At 49.2% G+C, this 17,695-nt stretch overlaps 1 protein-coding gene across 1 annotated transcript in view; it reads right to left on the bottom strand.

Moving 5' to 3' along the window:
* GRIK4 (glutamate ionotropic receptor kainate type subunit 4) overlaps positions 1-17,695 on the bottom strand; it is a 201,699-nt gene that overhangs the window by 75,383 nt on the left and 108,621 nt on the right. The window contains exons 12-13 of the mRNA XM_017865557.1: positions 14,678-14,785; positions 7,509-7,712 (exon numbers count right to left, since the gene is read on the bottom strand). Of these exons, the coding sequence (XP_017721046.1) occupies positions 7,509-7,712; positions 14,678-14,785 (312 nt within the window). The remainder of the gene's footprint in view (positions 1-7,508; positions 7,713-14,677; positions 14,786-17,695) is intronic.

The raw sequence follows: 17,695 nt of genomic DNA, 5'->3' as shown, positions 1-17,695 counted from the left end.
GAGATGAGACTGTAATTCCTGCAGGGAAAGGCCATGTGCTTCCATGGACTTGGTCTCAGGTGCCTAAGTTTCACCAGACCTCTGCCACTAACTGGCAGTGGGACACTGGGTGGATCATTTTGTCCTTTGAAGCCTCAGTTTGCTTAGCTCTAGAATGAGGGTAATAATACCTACTTCACAGTGCTGCTGTAAAGGATGAAAGAGCTAATGCTTGTGAAAGCAGTTTGTAGACATTCAATCACTGCCCAAATGTCAAGGGTTTAAGACAACGCCCAGACAGATACTTGCCTGACGGCGCTGGTTCCCAGGTACCAGCTATGGGAAGAAGTACTAGCATCTCGACAAAAACTCCAAAACCCTTTTCTGAACGCTCCATCACCTCCAGCCACCATCCCGCCTACCTTTTGTTGACACTCCCAACTCCAATATTGCTCCAGCCACATGAATGTCCCTGCATTTCCCCAATCCATAAGAGAAGCCTTCTCAATTCTGAGCAGTTGCTTACATAAGGGATTTCATCTTGACTTACAGTCAATCTGTCAGCGCCACAGCTCCCTCTAGCTACAACCCTTTATCTTGCTTTCCCTTATAGCCACCTGACTTTAATAAGTATTTCCCAGGCCACTGTCTCCATCTCCTCTGCTCACTCTTCTTGTTCACAATTCAATCACTCCCACTGGACCTCAATCCAGCCACCCCCTGAAACTGCATTTGCCTGTGACCCCCGTATTGCTCAGCCTGGGAAATGCTCTTCTGTACTTCCTTTCAAGAGGCAGAAAACCTCTTTACCCATTCTCTTCAGGCCGCCTTCACAGGCTCCTGTCTTCCTCCCTCTTGAACATGTGCTCTTTTCCCTGAAAGATTCCTTCCCTACTCATATCTTCAGTCGCACCCTCCCATCCATTCACCCTAGAGTCTATGCCTTCAGTCTGCTGAAGCCCACTCTAGCCAACTCTCTGCTGAAAGTCTCTAAGTAGATGTCCAAAAGGCACCTTAAACTTGCCATTTCCAAAGCTAAATGCAGCCTCTCTCTCCTTCCAGACCTGTTTTTCCACCTCAATGCTGGGCACCACCAACCATCCGTATGTCCAAGTCAGAAACTGGTGAGTCATCCTACATCCTCCCTCTCTCTCACATTCCACATCCACTGGGTCCCCTAGTCCTGATGATTTCTTTATTAAATAGTTTTTAATGGGTTACACAACACTGCATATAGTACAACCCCTTTTTTACAAAAAGAACTTGTGTAAAACATATATGCATTTAAACATTGGAAGGCATGATACAGAAATAGCCATGGGTATTATTGGGTGGTGGAATTACAAATAATTTTAGCTTTTAAACCTTATCTATTTTCAAAAGCAAGTCTACTGCCGTATAAGAGAAAAAACTTTTTTATTTTTTTTTTTGAGACAGCGTCTCACTCTGTCACCCAGGCTGGAGTGCAATGACTCGCAATCTCAGCTCACTGCAACCTCCACCTCCCAGGTTCAAGTGATTCTCCTGCCTCAGCCTCCCGAGTAGCTGGGATTACAGGCACACACCACCACGCCCAGCTAATTTTGTATTTTAGTAGAGATGGGGTTTCACTATGTTGGTCAGGCTGGTCTCAAACTCCTGACCTCAGGTGATCCACCCGCCTCAGCCTCCCAAAGTGCTGGGATTACAGGCATGAGCCACTGTGCCCAGCCTATTATCATTAAAGAGAGTTTTGGAATTTGTACCTTCCTCTAACTCCCAAGCTACTTTTGGTTCTCACCATCTCTTGCAACAATGAAAGCCTTTTTCCCAGCTCCCCTGTCTCCAGTCTTGCCCTCCTGCCCACTTGTTTCATGCTGCAGCTCAAACAGGCCCTTCACCAATGACAGCTGCCCACAGGCCACACTCCCTTACTGCCATGTTCTGTTCCAGGCAGACCCACCTTTGTGTGGTTCCTGAAATGGAAACTACCCCTGCACCTTCGAGTCCCCATGACTTGGCTCTTGCAGTCTCTCCTCACCGGCATGCTCTTCTCTCTCCATGTTTCTTCTTTGATGGCCAATGTCTCTTCATCCTTAAAGATTCAGGCCTAGCATCACCTCCCACAGGGTCCTTCCCCACGTGTCACAGGCAGAGTGCAGAGCCCTCCTCCAGTCTTCTCTCTGCACCCTGCACTTTCCCATCATAGGCCTTCTCACCCTGCTCTTACCCAAATGGGGCCCCCATCAAAGAGTGGCCTTCTTGAGTTTAGAGACTATCAATTCATCTTTGTATCTCAATGCCTTGAACAGTTTCACCAAAACTGTTTATACATTCAGGTAAATGTACTGGCATGATAGAGAGGGCCCCTGGGATTAGTCCTGGGGCATCTGCTTCTTCAAGCTACTCCAGTCTGTCTCCTTTCTGCCAAGCACACCTCCAATCACTGCTGCTCAGGCCTTCTGTGGGCTTAGCTGTGAAGGAGCTGACCAGGCAAAACAAATTCAAACCTGACAGCCTCCCAAACAACCACCGTTCTCATCTCCACTGCCCACACATAGCCCCAAGGTGAGAGGCCACCCAGCTGGCCCAGTTTGTGTGAATCCATTTGCTCCCACTCCAACCACACTTCCCCTTTTAATGGGATTACACCAAAAGACATGCTCTGATGATTTTCATGAATATGCAGAAAATACGCTTGAATTCTCCTCCACAATGAATACATGACCACATGTCTAAGTCCATGGTCTCTTTATGCTTTCTGCTGTTATAACAGCATACCACAGACTATGCAATTTATAAACAATACAAGTTTATTTGGCTCACCGTTCTGGAGGCTGGAAAGTTCAAGAGCATGGCATTGCCAGCCGGTAAAGGTCAGCCACAGCAGAAGTGAGCATACAAGACAGAGAGAGGCACCAGAGGCCTGACTCACTTTATAACAACCTGCTCTTCCAGTAACTAACCTTCCTCGATGATGACATGAATCCATTCCTAAGGGCAGAGTACTCATGACCCATTCATGAGTCTTATTGGGCCCCACCTCCCAACATGGTTGCATTGGGGATTAGGCTTCTAACACATGAACTTTAGAGGGACACATTCAAACCACAGCACCCACTGTTTTGGGTAAGCAGGTGATAACAAATGTGAAAAGACTAAGGCTCTACAACTTCCACTGGAGATAACCCTGGGCCTCTACACTTCAATTCATATCACTCAGACATACAAGCAGTCACTATATTCCCCAAACTCTCCAAAGAAAGAGATTCCTTGGTCAACCCCAAGCCCCTTGCTGGGGAGGTTCTCGTTTATGTCGACTTTCATTGCTTCTGCTGCAGTTTCAGTTACATGAACCTTGCTTGTTGTCCAGGGGAAACTGGTGGGCAGCCCTGTCCATACACACCCTGGCAACTCATCTTTGTACACATTCCCTTTCTTCCCCAAGTTCCACATGTGCTGGATAAGTGAGAGCACCTGAAGAGCTGCCATGCCTGCAGGATGGCCATGTCTGGGCAGGATCCCTGGACCCCCAAGAGGAAATCCTAGGCTTACCCAATGTGTTACAGTGGTTTTCACTCTCAGCTGTTGACCATTGGCCTAATTTTATTCTTTGTACTAGCAAACATATACCTCTTGAACAAGAAAAGGGCATTGAGAGACAGCCTGGTGTCCCTAAGATAATCACTCCTGGGGCCAAAGCTCATACCCACGTTTGCTCAGGCACGTCCATGAGGATTTCCCCACATTGTTACCAATAACTCTCCAGGAAGATGACCCAGCACCACTGCCTTCTACTGATTCACAAAGGGAAGTTCCAGTCTTCACTGGAGAGAGGCTCAGCAGGTTCTGCCACTGCCTTGGTGGTATTCTGCCTGCTGGCCTGGCCCGGCCCATGGTGTCTCCTCTGGCTGATCTCTGTATTGCCTCACCTCACTCCTTGCACCGTGTCCTCAAGCCTCCACCCCTGAGGCTTCTTTGGGCTGCTGTGATGCAAGGATACGTTGGACTCCTTGGTAACCAGACCTGCACTGGCGCATCCAGCTGCAGGCCAGGCTGTGGGCAAGGAGAGGGTCACAGCTCTCACCCACTTGCTAGATCAGCCCACATGTTATGCTTTGCACCTCGAGTGCTGTTACCAGTGTCTTGGGAGCCAACTTCTTTGAAGGTGGCCAAAGGGTCTGGGCACACAACCCAGAAGTGTTGGGGAGGTGACTTCCTGTGGTGTGAACTTCGGTCAGTGAGAGATGGGACTCACAGACACAAGTTTCCTCCTCCTTGCAGTGGACTGTTTAGTGAGGCAATAGTTTCATAGGGCCTCTGCAGGCTGAGCAGTCAGCTGTGCTTAATACAAAGCTATGACCAGCAGCTAACACACCCCTTCTGCATACTCTCCCCGCTTGCCTCCCACCTTCCCCTTTCCCCCACCTCTGTGTCTCTGTACTTGCACTCCTTGATTTAGCATGCAAGCTTTGACCTTGGGCTCTGTTTTCTAGGGAGCCTGGCCTAAGACAGCTCTCATACTTCCTGTATGCCAAATAGTTTATCTCTCTCTCTCTTTCTCTCTCTCTCTCTCTGTGTGTGTGTGTGTGTGTGTGTGTGTGTGTGTGTATGTTATTTTAAATCTTTACCAAAAAAATCCTTTGCAGATGATGAACACTAGAGCTGTGGGGGCAGGGTTGGAAAGGATAAAATAATGCACTTAAGCACACATGGCTAGTAAATGAATAAACGGAAATTTTAGCTTAGGTCTGTCTAACGTCAAGATTTGTGTTCTCTTAGATCACGAGTACTGAGATCAGACAGACCAGGGCTTAAATGCTGGCTCTGAACTTACTAGCTGTGTGATCTTTATTAGGTTACCTAACCTCCCTGGGCTGCCATTTCCTCATCTGTATAAGGGACAGATTTAGATGCAATGGCTTCTAAGGTCTCTTTCAGCCAGCACATTCAATAGCCCCAAGGGCCTCACAGGAGCCTCTGCTTGCTGTTATAGCCACTGGAATTTTCCTGTGCAGCTTGGGAAAGGGGTCACAAAGAAGGGATCCAGGCCTGAGGGCTACCACAATCCTAGGGGAACATCCTGGAAAACATCTCAATCCTTCAAACCTGGGGATGGTGGGGTCCCAGTGTTATCAACTACCACCCAGGACCAACCCCAGTGGCACACAAACAGCCTTCAGCCTTCTACCTTTTCATTGCCCAGGAAACTCCCAGCCATCCTCCCCAAGCCAGCGCACACATCCCAAGGGAAGCCTTCCCCCTGCAGCCCCCTTATGCACCCACAGTGCATTCTACTCTCCTCTAGATGTTCTCTTACAACTCCTTCCACTCTGCCTCCCCTGCACTTATCACTTATCACAGCTTGAAATTACACAAGAATGCGGCCATTCATTGATCTCCGTCTCACTCACTAGTCCAGCAGATCTGTGAAGGCTGTGTCCATGTTTATTTTGTCCCCCATTGTATCTCCAGTGTCTACAAGAGTGGAGGATGTTCAATAAATATTTATTGAATTAATGGGTTAATTAATTAGTTCATGTCAAGTAGCCAAGTCTCAATGAGACCAAAGCAGCAGTATTTTTGCTTGAAAGAAGATCTGGGGTGAATTCTAAGATTCTGATTGCTCAAGTCACTCGGTGTGTGGCTGCATGTCTATGAGTTCCAGACTCTTCTTCTTGTCCTCCAGTCTGTCACAGCTCATTAGGGGGCTAATAAGGAGATGGCTGTGCACTGACACTGCCATCCCTGAAGTCACCCTACCAGTTATCAGGCAGCCCAAGGAGACCAAAGAAATCAGCTTAAGGTGAATGAGGACATCAGTAAGAAGGTAAAGAAAAGGCCTGGCATTTCGGCTTTCTATGATCTAACTACTGAGCTGCACCTTCACAGTGGAAACCAAATAAGAAGAATGTTTCAGGAGTGGGTCTGAAAGATTAAGTAGAGAAAGACACAAATCCTCTTCCACTTAAGCACGTACATCATCAGGCTTCAATCTCAAAACCTGAGGCTCAAGGACTGCGGAGGGCTTTCTGCTGAAGCCTTCGCCCTGCCATCCCCAACCCTATGGCAGTCGTCCAGGGCTCCCTAGGCCTTCTGTAGCCTTCTGTTGACTTGTCGGCCCTCTGTTTGCAAGCCCCTCTCTGCAAGCAAGTCCTCACTTCTGAACCAGCCCTATCTGGACTCCAGTCACCCTGGGTCATTCAGAATTCCCAGAACAAGGCTTGCCATTTTACCCTGCTGGCTCATTGCAGATGCCGTCCATATTCCATCAGGCAAACTCCTGAAGTATCCTCCCTCCTCAGTTCTTAAACACCTTTTCCACAGTTCTCATCTACATAGGACTTTTCCCAATCCCTTGTCAAGGACTGCTTATTTAATACCTCAGCTAGTATTTTTACCATTGAAAAGTAGGATTTTAAAAATTTATTTTATATTCCAAGTTTGTTTGATATAAAGGGTTTAAAGCATATTAATTCAATAAAGAAAAAGATCTGGGTTCCAATCTGAGCTCTGCCTTATGCTGACAGTATAGCTCCCGACAAGTCATTCAAGCTTTCTGGGCTCGATTGCTCATTTGTAAAGTGGGACTAACAACCAGCTAAAAGGTGTGTTTAAAGAGGATTAGAGATAATGCATGTAAAACACTTTGCACATCAGCACATGCTGGGAGGCTGCAGGAGCTCCTTCTACCATTGAAATCCAGAGGGGAAAAGAGTTGGATCAAGGTCATACCAAGAACCCAGGTCTGTGTTCTCTGCATTATGTCCTCATCACCTATCCTGATCATTAAAACTCAGTTATGGAAGTATGGATGGTGAATTAGCAATGATTTAATTAATTTTTACAGTTGTTAATAGTGTGTACAAAGAAAACAAGAGATTTCCCCCTGGAAGAACTTTCTATACCCTTGCTCTAACCTAACAGATGTCTGACATTCACCAATGCTCACCCGCATGTTAATCACGTCTCCACATTCACCCTGAAAATCTACAGCAGGTCCAAGCGCACCTTGGCCCTCAGTCCGTAAAAGGACATGAACGCCAGCCAAAGATAATACAAGACGAAAGAAAATAACTGTAGCTGTGACCAACTTCTCTGCCAGTCAGTCCCTTTGCCCTGTTATTTAGCTACGTCTCCCTTGGCAGCATCTCTCAAGCATCCAAGTCAGCTGATGTGGGTGCATTCTCTTCTCCCAGGGCCTGTTCAAGCTCTGCCAGGGAGTGCTAATGAGCCACAAAATAATCAGAACAATCCAAAAGCACCAAAAATGGAACCCAAACTCCCTAATCTGTGTTAACCAGTCAAAGCCTCCATGACTTGTCACGGGCTCTGGACCGGGAAAGCCACGGGGTGGGATCGTTGCAGGCTTATCCATGACTGCACATCTGTGCCAGCCCAGGCAAGATTTATAGAGTGAATAGACAAATACATGACAAATGCATGACTGACTGAGCACATGGAGGGCTCATGAGCGTGCAGCGCAACCTTATGCCCTTCCCATCTCTCCCAGCCCACCCTCAGGCCCAGATCACCTGTTCCCTCCTTACCCTAGCGATGAGCTCCCCGACCATTCCTGTCCAGGTGCCGTTGGCCTCGGGAACGCCGTACACACCATCCCCAACCAGGCGGATCTTGTAGTTGAATCGGAGGATCTCTGCCAGCTCCTTGAGCATGTCCACACAGAAGCCCTCGTAGCGGTCATTGCCTTCCATCTCCTGGTGGTTCCCCTTCAGCATTAAATACGGGTTTTCCTGCAGCAAAACTGGGCAGCTGTCATTCTCATCTTAGCCCTGGTGTCTCAGCCACATGTGATGGGGAGGGCCGGGGCACAGAGGGCTGGGGAGGAGATGGGGCAGAAGGAGGAAAGTGACGTGGGTAATGGGCTACTTTGGGGTGATGACCAGTTCCTCTCCCTGATGTGCTCTTTAAAGCTGTCCTTCAAGGTGCTTCTATTGTCAGGAACACACAGTGGTTCCCACTGCATGGAGGGTCAGGCTCAAGCTGCTTCATCTTGTTTAAGGTCATCATCTGACTGCACCCTCTATCTCTCTCTTTTTTTCTACCCCTGCTTTATTCCAGGCAGACCTATCTACATAGATTGGGCATTATCAGAGATATAAGGATGTCTGCAATAAGAAGGCTAGGTAAGAACAGGTACATGAGCAATTACAGTCCAAGGAGGGCATTGGGAAGAGGGCAGGTATCTCCAGTGAGATGTACAGAGAAGGCTCCAAGCTGAAGGTGGGATCCAAGCTGGGCTCTGGAGGAGGCGGAACGCTGAGAGATGGAAGGGCTGCGAATGAAAGGCATGGGCCAGGGGAAGGCACAATCAAGGACACGATCTTGAGTGGCTGCTCAGTAGACGATAGACCTTCCAGGGTAGCTGGAGCACAGGTTGTGAGCAGGGACAAGATGGGAGGAGAAATGTAGACGGATGGATTAGGGTCAGGGTGGGCCTCAGACGCCAGGATATGGTGGCTTCACATTACACAAGGTATAGAGGGGAAACATCAAGCGTTTTAAAGATGCAAGGCTGTGAGCAAGGAATATTAAGTAGTAGGAGAGGAAGCATCCAGGGGTGAGGACAGACCCTCTTCTGAGATGAGACCCTGAATCCTAGGCTGCAAGTTGGATTGGAGAAAGCCAGAGGGATGTAAGAGGCACAGAAAGGAGTAGGCCTGATGACTGGCTGGTTGGGTGTGGGTCCTCAGAGCCTTGGAGCCCAGTGGATGACCAACAGAGGGTGGTGTCATGGGGGGCTCAAATGCCTGGAGGGGAGGAGGATTTGGAACAGGTTGAATCTGAGGTGCTGGCAGGCTATGCAGGCAGAAGTGCCCCACTGGGTGTTTAAAATGTGGAGCGAGGGTAAGACAGGGGCCAGAGATTGGACACGTCGTACAGAGATCAAGGCTGAAGCTGGGGAATATGTGAGACCGTCAAAGGGAAGAGTTGAGAAAGGGCAGAAGAGGAAGAAGAAGAGGCCCTGGGGAGAACCTGGTCTAAGAGAGTGGGGAAATGAAGGGCAACCACAGAAGACAACACAGAAGCAGCCAGGAAGGCTGAAAATCAGGGAAACGTGGTCTTAGCGTCAAGGAGGAGGAAATTTGAAGACAGAGGATGTAGCCACTCCCACGATTCTCACAGACCAAGCAGGGCCGGGAACCAGCGTGTGGATCACTTGTCACTGCCGACCTTCTGAAGGCAGGTAAGGTGGGGGCAGCAGGACTCCATAGGATGAGGAGTGAGCGAGTGCCACAGGAGTGAGGGTGGTCCAGCATTTTGACAGGTTAGGAGCTAAGGGAGGCAAGGTGGCAGGCACAGAGAGGGCAGATCGCCTCTCCTCCAAGCTCCTTCCCCACTGCAAACAGCAGGACTGGAGGGTCCTGGGGCCCACCCAGTTCTGTGATTCTGTCACTCCCTACGTTTGAGGGCAGCTTGAAGGGCAGCAGGGTGTAGGAAAGGTGAAGGCGACGGTGTTTTAGGATGGGACAGTCCAGGGTATATTTATAGGCAGGAAGGGAAAATCTCTGCAAAAGGGGAGAAAAGAGGAAGAAAGAGCCATGTTAGCTGGTGGAGCAAGGGCTCAGGAAGCGCAGGGTGGAGGCAGGGTGGCGGCAGGGTGAGGCTGAGGCCTGAGCCTGGAGGTGAGGTAGAGGGTGTGGGTGAGTTCACAGAGAGGAGGGAGCTTGTGCTGGCCCCAGAGTTGTGCTGAAAGTGGGGCAGATAGGCTTGAGGCTTGGTGTGTGGGAAGATTTTCAGCAGAGCCACTCAGGGGATGCGACAGGAGAGAGGAGAGCTGGGTTCAGGGATTACCAAGGTCCAGCTGCAGAGGGGGAGGCTGGATGCAGACAGGCAGCTGGGAGCAGGGGTGGCAGGGACAATCAGGCTTGGGTACAGGTGTGCGTGGAGAAACCTGCACACCACGATTCTAGGAGCCAGGAGAGGGAAGTGCTGAAATCCTGACGGGTTGAGCTTACTCTGAGAGGGGCTTCTAGGCGGGGGAAGATGGAGGGCCAGACAGACCCAAGGTCATGGGGGGACTGTGCAGGAGAGCAGAGTGTGGGCGTGATGGTGTGGGCGTGATGAAGTGGGCAGCCGGAAGGCAAAGGTCGTACGTCAAGGAGCAGGAGCTCCGAGTAGAAGGTGATGTGATTCTGATTCACGATGAGTCCACTGTCAGGTCAATGAGATAGGGCCAGTTGGCCTGCCTTCCACACACGCCGTCCTCAGCACAAGGGCTTCTCCCTACACAAACTCTCCACACACTCCCCCATCTTCCACCTCACCTAGCTCATCTCTGTCCGCAGAGTCACACTGCCTCCTCTTGTGCCAACCCACGTCTCAGAACTACCCTGCTCTCACGCCAGGACCCACACAATTGCCCTCCAGTGTTTTCTGATTTGTGCCTGCTCTAGGTGGAATGGGAGTGGGGCCTGGGACGGACTCGTCACCTGCTTGGTTCCCCTACCTGACTCAGCATTAAGCACTTACCAGTCATGTGAGTAAGAAGCAAACGAGTGGCTTCATGGACAGGGCATGGCTGGGGGTTTCCATCTCAGGACTGGTAATGTCCCATTGCATCTTTAATTGTCCCAAGGGGTGACACAAATGCTCCTTCCCAAACACTTGCTAGTCTCAAGTTAATTCAAAACTTATTGACATATTCAAAGGTCTTGGAGATGCACTGGAAAGCCCAAGGATGGGGATGGTTAGGGCTCACTGCCACTTTGGAGAATGCTGGGGGTTTGAGTGCTAGCAGCGGTGCTGTGAACGCAAGGTGAGAATGCGGCAAAACGCTGAAGACGAGGTCTGATACAGAAAAGGTGTTCAGGGAATGGGAGCAGCAGCCACTTCCATGTGTTTGCTGGCATTAACCAATAAATCATCCACACATTCCCAAGTGTGCCCGTTGTGTCCTGACCAGAGCAGGGAGACAACATGGATACGTGCTGAGTTTTAAGGGATAAATCATTCAGGATTCTCATTTGCCAGGGAAAACGCACAAATAGTCGCCCGGGGACTGAATTAAGATCATCATTCCTGGTGAGATCTATCGGCTCGGATCAGCCACTGTAGCACACACCCACAAGCAAAGAACCAAGGCTAATGGTTGTTTGAGTTGTACTTACCACGTTGTTAAGTGTCACCTCACACACCAGTGTCCGGCCTGCACCCCACCCCTCGTAAGCACGTGCACGTATGTGAATAAACACACGTGCACACACGCACAAATCAGGGTGACTTTCCCAGACTAGCAACAGGACCCTGCAGACTTGGCATAGCCGTGGACCTGTGCCAGAGGTCCAAGCACAGTGTAATTCCCAGCTCTGAGAGGCTGGAGGTACAGCCCAGTCACTTCTCCATCTCCCTCCCAAAGTCTTGTTGGCTTTTAAGGGACACCCCTACCCTGTAGGAAGGACTTCCTTCACTCAGATTCTAATTATTGAGCTCCTACTTTGTGTCAGCCCCTCTACTTTCAAGGAGCTCTCATCCTAGAAGGGGAGGTAGAGCTTTAAACAACAGCCTCTAATAAGAGAAATGGAAGGGGGCAGGGCAAAATGCTGGAGACCAGGAGAGGACAGGAGTTAGAACAGGGAAGGCTTCATTGGAGACGTGACATCCGAGCAGATGCATAGGCATCTCCAGCTGGAAACACAAATTAGAGGGAAGGGTAACCCAGGCATAAGGAACAGCATGTGCCAAGGCAGGCAGGGGCAGGATGCAGCGAGCAGGTGTTGAGTCATCCAGGGGCACTAGACCGAATGCTGCAGGGGGAGGAGAAGGTGAGGTGGGCTGGCCCTGATTACGAAGGGTTATGTCCCAAGCTAAGGGACAGCAGGGCCTGGGCAGTGGCTGAAGGATTATAAGGAAGGAAATGTCAGGCCAATTCTGATTTTCAAATGACCATGCTGACAGCAGGGTCACGGGACAGGCAGAGAAAGAAGGGAGCCTGCCAGCAGAGTATGGAGCGGTTCCAGAGAAAGAAGTAGAGGGGCCCCAATCCTGGATTAGAGCAGGGGCTTTGAGGATGGATAGAAGAGGACAGATCCAGAGGTTTTTGAGAGACTAAGAAGACAGCGGGAAGGAGGTCCCAGCAATCACACTGGGTGCTGCACACCCTTCTCCGAAGTGGACTCAGCCAGGCTCTTCCCCACTTTCTGCTGGACAGCGACACTGCAACCCTCTCATCTTTCTGGCATTTTCACACTGGTTCAGATAAGCTAAGGCTGAGCTGAGATAGGCGTGGGTGAAACCCTGGGGGCTGGAACTGCACTCTCAGTCCTTGCTTCAACAGCTCCCTCTGCCAAGAACACCCCTCCCCAGGCAACCACTTTGCTGTGTCCTCACCACCAGGTCTCTGCTCAATGCTCCCCTTCCTGGAGAGGCCACCCTGACCACTGGGTATCAACACCGCCGACCGTCTCAGCACCCCAGGCCCTTCACAGCTCTAGTTCCTTCTCCTCAGCCTTGCAGCCTTCTAATTCATTGTTTGACAACATTGCTTTTTCCTATCTGTCACATGTTCCTTGCTGGAATGTAAGCTCCTTACAGGCAGGGATTCTTGTCTTTTTGGTTCATGGATGCACTCTGAGCACCTACAACAGTGCCCAGCATATAGCAGCACCCAATAAACAGTCATCACGTGAATGAATGAATGAATGAATGAATGAATGAATGAAAATGTTCAGTGACTCCATCTCATGACAATGAAGGGAAACTTAGTAGCCTGGCATTCAAGTTCCTAAGCGCTATGGACCCAACCCACTTTTCTGGCTTCTGCCTCTTCCCTTTCTTACCAGTGTTTGTTTCTCAGGAAAACCTGTACCTTTCTGCTTTTCCTGAACACCTGATGATGCCCTCCTTCATTCATGTCCTCTTCCCCACTCACTCCCTGTCTTTCAGAGCCCATCGTCAATGCCCCTTCTTTCCTGAAGGCTTTGCTGATCTCCCCATAGAGGGGACCTCTCTCTCCTCGAAACTCCACACCTCTAAGTGTGCGCCTCTTTCTGGCTTTTATCTCCTGTTTACAGTAGATCAATCATTTCAGCCCAGGGCGCCTGGGCCCCAGTAGTTCATAAAGCTAGAGATGGAGGTCCTTGAACTCTTTTTATTATCTCCAAAAGCCTAAAAGACATGGACACATTTGCAGACCTTGCACAGTTAGCAATGATAAGGCTGAGGAGGCGAACTCATGCATCGCCTCTTTGTTTTGGGCTGCAATGATATCAGTGTGGTACCACTGGCTATCTCCTGCTAATAAGATGCTGGGCCAGGCAGGGAAACATGCTTTAGATTAGTTAAAAGGGGGAGGGGAGGAACAAACTAATGGCTACTTAATACATGCAGTTGGTTTAACTGACAAATCTTTTAAACATAAGGCCTTCAGAGGGGAAGACAAATAATACCTTGGCCATATATGCACTTCACCTATCCCATCTACTAACTTACAACCTCAGGACAGAGAATAGAACTGAGTCCTCCTCATCTTTGGTCTCCAGGACTGGGTACAGCACCTTGCACATGGCACGGGGGCAGGGAACGGAGGGTGAACTTGGCAATTACTGAATACAACAGAATCAAATAAAAAGGGCAAATGGGCCAGGCACGGTGGCTCACGTCTGTAATCTCAGCACTTTGGGAGGCCGAGGCAGGCAGACCACAAGGTCAGGAGATCGAGACCATCCTGGCTAACACGTGAAACCTTGTCTCTACTAAAAATGCCCATGATGGCGGGCGCCTGTAGTCCCAGCTACTCGGGAGGCTGAGGCAGGAGAATGGTGTGAACCCGGGAGGCGGAGCTTGCAGTGAGCTGAGATCGTTCCACTGCACTCTCAGCCTGGGCGACAGAGCAAGACTCCCGTCTCAAAAAAAAAAAAAAAAAAAAGGGCAAATGGTCTCTTGCCCTATAGATTTTATTTTAATTTTTTTGAGACAGTCTCACTCTGTCACCCAGGCTGGAGTGCAGTGCACGATCTCGGCTCACTGCCAACCCTAACCTCCGCCTCCTGGATTAAAGCGATTCTCGTGCCTCAGCCTCCCGAGTAGCTGGGATTTCAGATGTGTGCCACCGTGCCCGGCTAATTTTCTTTTTTTTTTTTTTTTTTTAGTAGAGACGGGGCTTTGCCATGTTAGCCGGCTTGGTCTCAGACTCCTGGCCTCAATCCTCCCACTTCAGCTTCCCAAAATGCTAGGACTACAGGCGTGAGCCACTGCACCTGGCCTCTTGCCCTATAGACTGAGAGCTCTCTTTTTATCACCTGGAAATGAAGAAACAGGCCATGTAAACCCACAGACATTCCATGTCCGCTTCAGGATGTGGTGGGGGACGGTCCTGTTATGTACACAGCAGGCACCCAGCAAGGTGGGCTGCTGCGAAGGGGCAGAGGTCCCCAGGGTCTGAATCCAGCTCCCCGCTCTGTGTCACAGGTCCCCTTCCCTTGCCCCTGCACAGCTGCCCCAGCTGTCAGGGTGCCCCCAAGAGGCATCCACAAACTGTGGTGTCTCTCCACCCTGATCCTGCCCCCAGCTGCTCCGGAATTCATCAAATATCATTTCCATATGAAACAGCAACTTGAGTGTAATTACGCTGTCAGAAATTGGGTTCAGTGCTGTGATTAGAGCTCCCATCTTCTGTTCAAGGGGCAGACTGTGAGTGCTCAGAGGTGGGGAGGCACCCCAGGGAGCTGCAGCTGGGAGCCCGGGAGAGCCCACTTACCAGGATGGTGGTGACGACCAGGGTGGTGTTGAAGAGAGTGTCCGAAATGTTGGAGGCATACAGGCGGCTGTCCATGCTGAGGCCCTCTGCCACGTGCCACTGGCCGATCTGAGGAGACCAACGGAGAGGACTGGGAAGAAATGGTGGCCTTCAGGGCTGGAAGGAGCCAAGAGACTGACCTCTGCCTCCGGCTGGGCTGCATATGAGCAGGGAGGGGTGTGCAGTATGGAGCAGGGGGCTGGACTGCAGCAGGGAGACTATTACCCAGGGTTGGGGGGCTGAGGGAAGCGGGGGCTGTAACAGGGAAGAAAGGAATAAAGACGTGGGGGAGAGGTGGGAGAGGAAAATGGAGAAATAAATCAGGAACGAATGCAGTTTGGTGAAGTTCTCTCACACAGAAAGGAACGGAACATGTGGAATCACATTATTTTGAGGCAGGGATGGGCTGTACAGCTCTTTTGATCCGGCCTGCCTTCAATCATTTCTGGGTATCAAAATAAGAATGAGAAGGCTATACTGGAGAGAACTGTGTCCTTGGATAAATGTTTGCTGGATGGCTGAATGAATGAATGAATGAACCTCAACAGGTCTAGTCCAGATTGACTCATTTACCAGCTGTGAGAACTCAGGCAAGTTATTCACGTCTTTCAGAGCCCCAGTTCCCCATCTATCAATGGGGATGGTAATGCTTGTCCTGCTTTCTTGAAGCTTCTCATATACGCGCCAGGGCATGTTCCATTATTTACCCAGACTCAGGAACACAGATCTCAACAATGAAACCTTAGAAAAGTTACTGAACCTCTCTGAGCATGTTCCCTCATCTATAAAATGGGGATAATCATAGAAACCTCACTGGGTCATTGTAAGAATGTATTTAACCTGGCATTCAATACGTGCTGCTCTCCTTCCACGTTGTCTTTTGTTTTCTCTGTTGTGTTTTGTTTCCTTTATTCTGTTTTTATTTTATTGTGATAAGAACACTTAATACGAGACGTACTCTTTTTTTTTTTTTTTTTAGAAGGAGTCTTGTTCTGTCGCCCAAGCTACAGTCCAGTTGTGCGATCTCGGCTCATTGCAACCTCCACCTCCCGAGTAGCTGGGATTACAGGTGCCTGCCACTGTCCCCAGCTAATTTTTGTATTTTTGGTAGAGATGGGGTTTCACCATCTTGGCCAGGCTGGTCTCAAAACTCCTGATTTCATGATTCACCTGCCTCAGCCTCCCAAAATGCTGGGATTACAGGCCTGAGCCACTGCGCCCGGCCGAGATGTAGTCTTTTACCAAGTTTTTAAACATACAATATATTACTGTTGGGTGTCTCATTGTCTCAAAGACCACCAGGTGAAAAAAATCCACAACTTACTCAGTTCTTCACTCTGGAAAGTTACCTAAACCTAAACCCAACAGAAATGAGGTTTTAGATTGCTTGTTTTTCCCAGTGGATCTCTCTTTTTAATTTTTTTTAAAATAAGAGATGGGGTCTTATTATGTTGCCCAGGATGGTCTCGACCTCCTGGACCCAAGTAATCCTCCTGCCTTGGCCTCTCAAAGTGCTGGGATGATAGGCGTGAGCCACTGCACCTGGCCATAACTCTTTTTATACATATACAAATACACACACACACCTCTATATACATAAAATCCCAATATATCTCTACTAACTGGAGCCCCTGGCGAATCATTGCTGTTGCTGAGTGTTTTTAGGTGGGCAGACAGGAGAGACGGCTGGCTAAAAACCCAGTGAAACGCACACACCCTTCTCTGCCAGGCCTCTGCAGGCGGCAGCAGCAGCTTCCCTGGAAGACCCACACAAGTTCCACAGATGCCAGGCACTTCTACTCCACAGAGCTGGGCTCTGGGTTCTTTTACAGAATTTCCAGCAACAATAAAGACATGTTGCACCCTTTTCTGCCGCTCCCACCCTATGGGGGCCAGAGGATTGAGAGTGAGAGGGAGCGGCTCCCTGCCTTCAGTCTGGAGAAGGTGGAGCATGTGGACGGCAGGGTCAGCCAGGCCCACCCCGGACCATCAGCTGGGAGCTCTCGTGGGCCTCCAGTTCCAGGCAGGAGCCTTACGGTCTCTACAGTTGGGACTTTCATGTGGAAAAGGGGAGATGACCAAATGCTCCCGTCCATGCCCTGCAAGAATGCCACCTGGAAAAGGGTGGGCAGCTGTCCCCATCTCTGCAAGGGCAGCATGGTTCTGTGCATGTTCACATTCCTTTGCCGTTTACAAACAAGGCCTCATACATATCCATACAACAAGCCCCGTTTTACAGATAAGGAAACGGAGGCCAAAACAAAAGAGCCCACCCAACTTGAGGTCACAGAGCCTGTCAGCTGAGAGGCCTCAGCTTTAAGCCCTGCACTCTTTTTTTTTTCCCCCCTGGAAATATTTAGGCTCTTTATTCTGGTTTTATTTCTTTATACTCATCCCACTAAGAATTTGAAGCACCTTATACACCATATAACAATTTTAAAAACTGAAGGTATCAAGGCAAAGGTAGCATGTGAATGACATACAAATCAACAAATAAAAGGATAAGAAAAGTGCTTTCAAAAAGGACTACCATACAGTACTAAAAAGTGGTAGCATATACTGCCAAAGCAGGTAGGGAAATGAGACCAACCACAAAATTCACAGTGTTCAAAATATTGAAAACAGTAACAAATACTCTTATTTGGAGAAGCACGGTTTTTTCTTAATTATGTGTACTGTCACAATCATATAATTACTATTTTAAGATAAACTTTATCATAAGCTAATTTTATGAGGAATCTCATAAAAAGGACACTATTTGGACATGGTGTCCAGTGCTTCTCACACTTCAATGTGCATATGGATCACCTCAGCCTCTGGTTAAAATGCAGATTCTGACTCAGTTCATCTACAGATAGGGCCTGTGGCTCTGAATTTTTTTTTTTTTATTATACTTTAAGTTCTAGGGTACATGTGCATAACGTGCAGGTTTGTTACATATGTATACTAAGCCCTGCACTCTTTTTTTTTTTTTTTTTT

Source organism: Rhinopithecus bieti, unplaced genomic scaffold (assembly GCF_001698545.2).
Source record: "Rhinopithecus bieti isolate Rb0 unplaced genomic scaffold, ASM169854v2 scaffold_82866, whole genome shotgun sequence".
Taxonomy (NCBI): Eukaryota; Metazoa; Chordata; class Mammalia; order Primates; family Cercopithecidae; genus Rhinopithecus; species Rhinopithecus bieti.
This window is presented reverse-complemented; position numbering and strand designations above follow the sequence as displayed.